At 55.7% G+C, this 9,068-nt stretch overlaps 1 protein-coding gene across 1 annotated transcript; it reads left to right on the forward strand.

Moving 5' to 3' along the window:
- Positions 1-2,728: 2,728 nt before the first annotated feature.
- Positions 2,729-8,303, forward strand: BHLHE40 (basic helix-loop-helix family member e40). The gene is made up of 5 exons (XM_075552324.1): positions 2,729-3,098; positions 3,255-3,324; positions 3,590-3,697; positions 4,579-4,702; positions 5,972-8,303. Exons 1-5 carry the CDS (start codon positions 3,019-3,021, stop codon positions 6,826-6,828), a joined length of 1,239 nt encoding a protein of 412 aa, XP_075408439.1. The 5' UTR covers positions 2,729-3,018; the 3' UTR covers positions 6,829-8,303.
- The last annotated feature ends 765 nt before the right edge of the window (positions 8,304-9,068 follow it).

Genomic DNA, 9,068 nt, shown 5'->3' on the forward strand with positions numbered 1-9,068 from the left:
ACAGGTCACCTTTGGTTTGGAAGCACATTCCCAGGGCAGATTCCAAAACAAACCCACTGCAGCTAACTCAATTTGGACTCCTGGCGACCCAGTGTTGCCAGTAGAACAGCTCCAGGGGGCTTTCTTTCCCGTAATCTTTATAAGCGCACATCTATGGCCTTTCTTCCGTGGCACCGCGGGGCGGGGGAGGCGGGGGGGGGGGGGGCTCGGCTACCGACCGTTAGTCTTTTAGACATTGCATCCCACTTGTGCCACCCAGGGGCACCCGCCCCCTCCTTATCCTCTGGTCTCGCTGCCCACCTCCAGGCAGGAAGCTGCGGTGGAGTCACTTCCTCCAGAGGTGGCCTGTAACAAAAGCCAGCAAAAGTACATTCTGGGCGGGAGGGGCTGCTGAGCCCCCTAAGTGAGGTCACACCAGTTAGCAGTTAGAAAAGGAGGCATTTCTCACACTTACTAAAGAGTTTGACGCTGGTGAAACATAAACAGGAAGTGGGAGCTCTCCAAAGCCACCTGAAGGAAATGCACTCCCAGCTTGGTCAACGTGTCAATCCCAGCTTTCTAGTTCATCAAGAACACTGCCCCCTCCCCCAAGGAAAACAAAAAAACCGGCACCCACGGTGCCACCAGTGACCCTGTCTTGTTTTCAAAAATCAGCCCTCTGCACAGCCAGGTCACTGGCAGCGAAGTGACTGACCGCAGGCGGGGAAGCCTGGAACAGTCATCTCTCAACTCCCCGGAACTTGCAGGGCCAGGGAGCTTGGAGGTCAGTGAAATCCCCAGCCAGGCCTTATTTTAGTCACCAATTTCCACTGGCTCCTTCCTTGGCCTCAGCGCGGCTCCCCCAGGCGGGCTGGAGTTTCAGCTGTTTGCCCGGCTCCAGGCTGCACTGGAAGGTCACAGAGACCAGACTTTCCGCTGGGGGGGCAGGGGGAGGGGGAAGGAGGTTAGCTGGGAGTGCATGGAGCTTGTCACCCGACTCCCGCAAGCTTGAACGCGCGGTGAGTTTGCAAGAATCTGGGGCCAAAGGAGGAGCTGCTGCCAGGGGCGTAGGTGGAGAGCAAATGTTTTGAGAGCGAGGAGGGCAATGAATGTACAAATGTGCTTTGCACAATGGATGGATGGATGGATTGTGATAAGAGTTTTATGAGCCCCTAATAAAATGATCTGAACATCTGGGGCCATTGGAGACCACAGTACTCCAGGATGCAGAAAACAAATCCCCTTCACCCTGGCCTCTAGAAGGCTCCCTTTTCAACAACCAGGAAACCGGCTTGGTTGTTCCTCAGTCGACCGGTAGCCCCAATATCGTTTTTCCCCAGGTGGCTTTCCTGTCGGCCAATTGCCCCGCTTCCCAGAGGCTTCTGTAAATTCACCGGCAGGATCGGCGTTCGATGCGCCCCTGTGTCCCTAGCAGCGAGCGCACCGCCGGCAGAGCCGGGAACTCCGTAAACGCGCACGTACTGCAGGAATACTACTGCTCGCGCTTTCCTCCAGCCTTGGATGCCGACCCAAAAAAGCGTCACCCAAGTCCCTGGCAGGCTGGGAGCTGGCCCGCCCGCCCAACCCCCGAGTCCCCAGGGTCGCGAGCCCAGGGCCAGCGCACGGGGGCGAGCGGCCCGCCTCGCGGCTGCCGGAGCGCAGGCCACGTGAAGCGTCACGCCCTGCGCTGCTGCAGGGCAGGCGGCGCCGCCGCCGTTGTGTAACGTTGGAGCCCGAGGGGAGGCGACCCGGGCGGTCTGCTAGGGCGGCTGCCGGGGAGGAAGGGAGCGCGGGGACAGTGCCCGGCCTCTGGGTGCTGCTCTAGCCGGAGGGGGAGGGGGGCCCCGGGGCACCCAGGGGGTTATGCAAGCGGTGCCCGCCCGCCAGCCGGCTGTGCCGGGGAGCCCGGGGCCGGCTGCGCCCAGCGCTCGGCAGTCAGGTGCGCGCAGCGTGCTCGGCGGCGCCCTCGGCTGCCCCGGCGCTTGGCTGCCTGCCCGCTTCCCATGGGGTGACATCCGCCCCGCCCCTCGGCCCCGCCCCGCGGCGGGCAATTCCTGGACTCGGGGCGGGGGGCGCGGGCGATGGGGGGCGCGCAGGGAAGCCGGGACGGAAAGAAACCCCGGCCTCTGGGGAAGGGAGGGGGCGGGCGACTCCCTGCGCCGCGCGCCGGGGCCTCGGCGGGCCGGGCGGGGGAGGAGGAAGCGGGCTGGGCGGGAGCGAGCGAAGGGATATTCCTCTCCCGGCTTGAGTCAGACGCGGGCGCATCCGTCCTCCCCCGTCCCCTCCCAGGAGACGGGAACTTACTTCATTTCCCTGGGGCAGGTTCGCCCACGTTACCAGCCCCCCCCCGCCCCTCTCTCCCGCTCCGCCGCCCCTTCCAGCTTCCGCGCCCCCCACCCTGCTGGGCAGGACCCTGGCCGCGCTGCCACCCCCTCTTCGGGGAAAGGCGGCCGCAGACACCTGGGGGCTGGGGGTGGGGACTCCCTAACAGCCGCCGGAGCGTCGTTCAACACGTGAGACTCATGTGATGGAGCCGGGGGTGGGCGGGCAGGGCGCTCCTGCCCTCGCCAGCGGCGGCCAGACGTGCCGGGAGTCACAGGGTAGGACACGTAGCTCCAACCCACCCACTCGCTCCCATTTAGCCCAGCCCGCAGCCTCTCCATTACCCCTCGGCCCGCCGCCCCCCCGCCCGCCGGCCCCCACTCCGCCCTCCCCGCTCCCTCCTCCCGCCGCCGCCCGCCTCCTCGCCCGCCCCACTTCTCATTCACTTGGCTCGCGCGGTGCGGACGGCGCAGGGAGCACACGCCGCCAGTCTGTGCGCACAGTCGCAGCCCGGACCCCGGGCTATGCACGCCGCCAATTGAAGCAGCACCCCAGAGCCGCAGCTCCCGGCCAGTCCCGTGCCTTGGACGGCGCTCGCACTCGGGGCGATCTCTGGGAGCGACCGCTGAAGGTCCGTCTGTCTCCTCCAGGACAGACTTCGGCTCGAAGCCCCGCCGGCACTTAGCGAAGCGCGCCGTGGCCTGGGCTCGCCGCACCATGGAGCGGATCCCGAGCGCTCAGCCCCCTCCAGCCTGCCTGCCCAAAGCGCCTGCACTGGAGCCCGGAGACCTGCCAGGGTAAGTTGGCACCCCGTCGGCCCCTTGGGTCCTAACTCCTGCCCGGCGGCCGGCGCCGTCCTCAACTTGGAGCAGCTCGGGCGCGCTGGGGGTCCTTGCCCTGCCAGGGCGCCTGCAGCCGGGCACGCACGTGAAATCACGACCTTGCCTTGGCAGGATGGATTTTGCCCACATGTACCAAGTGTACAAATCGCGGCGGGGAATGAAGCGAAGCGACGACAGTAAGGTAAGCTCGTCGCGCCCCTTGGGACCTGCTCGCCAACCCCTCGCGCCCGTGTCCTTACTGCCTTTTAAGAAAAGTTTCCCCAATTTGAGGTTGGCCGGGCATGCTAGCTGTGGCGCCCTGCCCCTGCTGAGTAGTTTGGGAAGGGAGGAACCACAAAAGGAGGTTCTGCCTGGATCCGTACCCCTGCCGGACCGTCGCTCCCGGGGGGGGGGGGGCTTCGAATCACCTACCTCAGGGACCCACCACCGCCCCACGCGTCTTGCAGGAAACCTACAAGCTCCCGCACCGGCTGATCGAGAAGAAAAGACGTGATCGGATTAACGAGTGCATCGCCCAGCTGAAAGATCTTCTACCCGAACACCTCAAACTTACAGTAAGTGAGAATCTGGCCGCTTTCCAGTCCAGCTCCTCTGCCCGGGAGGGCGGGCGGGCGGGCCGGCGGGTGTGACTCGCCGCCCACAGGCCCCACGGGGAACTGCAAACCAGATGGCCGGAGCCCAGCGGGGCACCGGTGTGAAGTACCCTGCCCCAGACCTAGGGTTTTCTGGGAGCCTCATTCAAATGAGGTGAGCCTCAACATCAGCTCCCCTTCTGCTTTCTAGACTGTAAGACTTTCTCTAATGGTCATTTTCAGGGTTCACTGATTTTCCTAATTTAAGAAACAGACCAGGTAGCATTCAGGTTTTATTAACCACTCCCTCCCGTTAAAAAAAAACAAACTAGGGATTTGCTTTCATGTGAGCTTTTATGTCCAGGCCTTTGGTGGCCGCCTTTGGTTCGGGAAAGGAGGAAAAAAGTATTTGGGGAGGAAGAAAAAGCTGGAATGAGCTAGACTCTCTGAAAGGGTGTGAAGCAAGAAGCTTAGGGAAAGCCTCCTGGTGGCTGCCAGACGCAAACATCCCTGTTCAGGCTGACACCACTGCCGAGAAATGTTGTCTCTGGATTCCCCTGCGTTAGGTCAGCAGCGGCGGCTCCCAGAGAAATGCATCTGTCGCTGCTTTCTCCTGAAGTAGCTGCCATTCTCAGAATGCTTCCGAAGATAATTAGCACGAGTTTTCTCGGTTTATTTTATAACTAGAATTCATGTGCGTGTACTCTTTTTTTAGAAAGCATTATCTCCGATCTTAAAACTGAATTTAGCCAAGCGGGAAGGGCAATTCCATTTCCCCCTAGAGACATTTCTTCTCGCTGATAAGCATCCCTGGGGTAGGAGTTCTCAGACCTCACTGCTGACTACGGTGCTTTTCATCCCAGACTTTAGGTCACTTAGAAAAAGCGGTTGTTCTGGAACTTACTTTGAAGCATGTGAAAGCACTGACAAACCTAATTGATCAGCAGCAACAGAAAATCCTCGCCCTGCAGAGTGGTCTACAAGCTGGTGAGTGCCTCCGTCTGGCTGTCATCTCAGAAGTGTCCTCGCCCAAACAGAAACGGCCTGTGGGCTTCAGCATCTGCCCTGAAGAAACCGTCCCCACAACCAGTTGCTCATGCACACATTCGTTGGGAAGATGCACTTTTATCTTTCCTAAAAGTCAGCCTTTTCATTGGGAATACTGCTGTGTGTGTGCCACATGGCGTGAATAGAGATTAGTCTGGTGAAAAGATCTCTCTGTGGCATTTGGGCTTAGAAGTTTCTGAGTTCTTAGAGGTGTTCCCCCTTCTTTAAAATGCCAAGGCATCTCTAATTTGCATCGTGGGTGTTTCACAGTTGGTCATCTTAACCCTTTTGCTGTGGGGAAGAGATCGTGGGTATCCCCCAGCATTTTCCTATCTCCCTCCTTATGTGGTATGATACTGGCAGGATGCCCGGAGGACTTTTTCTTGCCTTTCATGTGGATCTCTGAGTAGCCACGAGGTATCTTGTTGAATTGCACAATCGAATGCAGCCACTGGGGCTTCATCATTCCTTTTCACCGACTTCCAGAGAACCAGAGTTGCCCTCTAACCTTCCAGACTCTCCCCTTCCAAATCCAGATCTAGATCGGTGGAGGCCTTCTTCCACCCGTTTCCTCATTCCTTTTCCAAGTCGAGCTTGGTGGGAACCACACAGAAACACAGCTCGTGGTTCTGCCAAGTCCCTCATGGGAAAATAGGAAGAGGATCCTACATAGTGTCTCAGGGGTCATGGATCAATGTAGAGGAGACAGGTGTAGAAAGAAGATGACTTACAAGGAAGAGGGCTGGCTGTGTAAAGAGGATATTAGCATGGCTGTGTAGAAGTCTTTGAAACTAAGCTCATTTTAAGTGCTTTGTTTTGTTTTATTTAATGTCTATCTGTGAGTTGATGCTATACATTGGTAAACTTTTCCAGGTGTCCATCGTCCTGGTAATCAAAACCCAGGAACAACCTACACATTCAAAGCAAGGGAAAGTAGCCTTTCCAGAATGAACCCACTATGCAGCCACTAAAAATCCTATTTATCTCACTGCCATTGAATCAGTTCCGACTCAGAGCAATCCTATAGAATTGTGGGTTCTTTTTACTCTGTTTACCTCGCAGGGCACGCACAGCTCTTACTCTGGGAAATCAGCAAATAACTACCCCACTCCCCCGGTTTGTTTTGATAACTATAGTCTTTGGAATCTAGGTGTGCAGGGGAACCCAGAGCGTTCTGAAATGTCGCCCTTTGGGTTTGTGTTTCCTCAGGTGAGCTGTCCGGGAGAAGTATCGATGCAGGGCAAGAGATGTTCTGTTCAGGCTTCCAGACGTGTGCTCGGGAGGTGTTGCAGTACCTGGCTAAGCATGAGAGCACTCGGGACCTGAAGTCTTCCCAGCTAGTCACCCACCTCCACCGTGTGGTCTCTGAGCTACTGCAAGGGGGGACCTCCAGGAAGCCACCAGACCTGGCTCCCCAAACCACAGACTTCAAGGAGAAACCTAGCTCCCTAGCCAAAGGCTCCGAAGGGCCTGGGAAAAACTGTGTGCCAGTTATCCGGCGGACTTTCCCCCACTCGAGCGGGGAGCAGAGCGGCAGTGACACAGACACAGACAGCGGCTACGGAGGAGAGTCCGAGAAGGGCGACCTGCGGGGCGAGCAGTCGTACTTCAAAAATGACCCTGGCTGCAGGTTTGCCATGGGAGAGAGGATCGGCACTATTAAGCAGGAATCCGAAGAACCGCCCCCTAAGAAGGGCAGGATGCAGCTCTCTGAGGATGAAAGCCATTTCCCTGGCAGTGATCTGATGGGCTCCCCGTTCCTGGGCCCACATCCGCACCAGCCCCCTTTTTGCTTACCCTTCTATGTAATCCCTCCGTCAGCAACTGCCTACCTGCCCATGTTGGAGAAGTGCTGGTACCCCACCTCTGTTCCAGTGTTATACCCGGGCCTCAACGCCTCCACTGCAGCGCTCACCAGCTTCATGAATCCGGACAAGATCTCAGCTCCCTTGCTCATGCCCCAGAGACTCCCTTCTCCTTTGCCACCCCATCCATCCATAGACTCCTCTGCCCTCCTTCAAGCTCTGAAGCAGATCCCGCCATTAAACTTGGAAACCAAAGACTAAACTCACCGGGGGGACCCTGCTGCATTGCTTTACTCCCTCCCTTACCTTAAACAAAAAGGAAAAAAGGTTCTCGTGCGTGCAGCGGGCTTGTTCGAGTGCGTGTGCCAAGGTCATTGGAAGTGTGGAGGGAAGATTCAGGGCGTGGGTGCCCGAGTGCATGTGTGCCTGCGTGTCGGGAAGGACGCAAAGGTTCCTGTGGGCGTTAGGAAGAGGAGTGCCCGACATCAGCCCATTTGGGTACAGAGGGGGGTGGTGGTAGGGATTGGAGCACACTTCTGGGCTTTCCCCCACCCAGAGACTGAGCACCCCACCCCCCATCTCCCTTTGCAACGAATCAGCTGGATTTTCAAAAGCTTCTGTGAGTCATTCTTCAGTTAGGGAGCCAGGTCTGTGGCTTTGAGAAAAGGTACTTTTTTTTTTTTTTCAAAAGAGGGCTTTTCAGAGTGTAGCTCCCAGCCAGCTGTTCCAACCCCACCCTTCTCCCTTTATTGTCAATGTGACTCACCAGACAGCGAGAGGGCCCTCAGACTGAGCTTTAGATTCTGCTAACGTGGTGAGGTAGCAGACACTGGCACTGCACGGCAGTGGTTTCGGGAGGTTGTCCTCAGGTGTGCTTCTCTCTCCTGTCTCGGATGAATAAAGCGAATGTAGTTCCCTATTCAGGCTTTTGTGGTGGTTAGCTTATTAAGGAACTTATTAAAGGGCCGGGCCCCCTTGGACAAGCCGATGGTGCCAGGAACAAGGGAGGAGCTTCCTCTGGCTCTCTGGCACCTGTTAATGTTGGCAGTTGCTGCCCAAGGAAAACTAGTACAGGGCCTGAGAGAGGCAAGCATACATGTTACGAGCACCCAGAGTCATGAGTGCTGCCTCCCACACACAGCTGCACTAAGTGTTCACCTCGATCCTAAAACTCCTTTTTAACCAAGCTTCTCAAAGGCCTAACCAACCCTTGGCACAGCCAGAACCTTTCTGTAGGTTAATTTCTCCTGCCCGGTGGGATATGGAATATCCTGACTGCTAACAAGGATTCTCTCCTTCAAGGACCTTTTCCATCCAGTCGTCATACACGTTTTCCGGATCTGTCAACTTAGCCCTGTACCAGCTTTCCGAAAATGCACTATGCTTGATTGCCGATCGTGTTTTAAACTTTCTTTTCCTATTTTTATTTTGGTATATATAAAGTCGTTGCCTTTATTTGTAAAATGGTTCTAAATATATATTATATAAATATACTACCAAGGAAATTGTTTCAGATGTTTATTTGTATAATTACTTGATCCACAAAGTGAGAAAAATGAATGTATTCTGTTTTTGAAGAGAAGAGCTTGCTTCTTCTGGAGGGAGAGGTACAGTGTTTATATTTTGGAGCCTTCCTGGAGGTGTGAAATTATGTAAATATTTTTATCTATGAGTAAATGTTAAGTCGTTGTTTTAAAGTACTTAATAAAATAATCCTTTTCCTGTGGAAGAGAAAACTGGTCTCCTGCCTTTTTAAAAAGAACGCGATCCGGTGCTGTGGTGGTCCTGGCCTTCCGTCTCTGCCTGTCGACGACACGCAGTTCATTTCCGTGGGATTTCATCCCGCTTTCTGTGTGTCTTCTGCTCAGTTTGGCCAAATGAGCAGGTAAATAATGGATTTCTATCCCTTGCCAGGGGTCCACAGTCAGGCCTACACTTCTTTTCAGAGTTAAGGCTGGGAGCGAGGGGCCAGGCTGGCATATTTTCCAGTTGGCTTCAGTCACAGTCCTTAGAGCAAAGAGAAAGCAGGGTATGAAGTGGTGTGTCGGGACGTCCGGGGAGCTTGCTGGCGGGGTATTGGAGGAAAACTAGTGGATGATGGTACAACGGTCAGCGATGCTGGGGAAAGCGCTCCTTTGCCAGGGCCCTCTTAACTTGGAAAAATCTAGCCAGGTCTAATGGGTTTGCCATATCCTGCCTGCTTGCTGCTGGAGGCAACGTTCCATAATTATTTTCTACATCCTTCCTGGACTTCCTTTCACTGGGTGTGTTTGTGTGTGAATAAATATCAATGTTCCTTAGTCAAGTGCTGTTAAAAAAAAATCCATGGGAAAAGAAATGGGAAGTGACAGGGTCAGTATTTTTGCCTTTCCTCGCCTCTTTGCTCTGTAGCATTCCTGCAGGACACGCCCTCTCGGAGGTGTTCTGATGTTTCCTGATGGTCAGGGCCTGGTCTTCCTCTTCCGTACTCCAGCCCTGACAGCTGTGAGTCTTACAGAACT

This window comes from Tenrec ecaudatus, chromosome 6, assembly GCF_050624435.1.
Source record: "Tenrec ecaudatus isolate mTenEca1 chromosome 6, mTenEca1.hap1, whole genome shotgun sequence".
NCBI classification, from domain to species: domain Eukaryota; kingdom Metazoa; phylum Chordata; class Mammalia; order Afrosoricida; family Tenrecidae; genus Tenrec; species Tenrec ecaudatus.

What these genes read in the sequence shown, in the direction of transcription:
- BHLHE40 (XM_075552324.1), top strand. Translation starts at nt 3,019, where the DNA reads ATGGAGCGGATCCCGAGCGCTCAGCCCCCTCCAGCCTGCCTGCCCAAA. An exon ending in GAGCCCGGAGACCTGCCAGG is followed by an intron (nt 3,099 to 3,254) that starts GTAAGTTGGCAC and finishes TTGCCTTGGCAG; the next exon opens with GATGGATTTTGCCCACATGT. An exon ending in AGCGAAGCGACGACAGTAAG is followed by an intron (nt 3,325 to 3,589) that starts GTAAGCTCGTCG and finishes CGCGTCTTGCAG; the next exon opens with GAAACCTACAAGCTCCCGCA.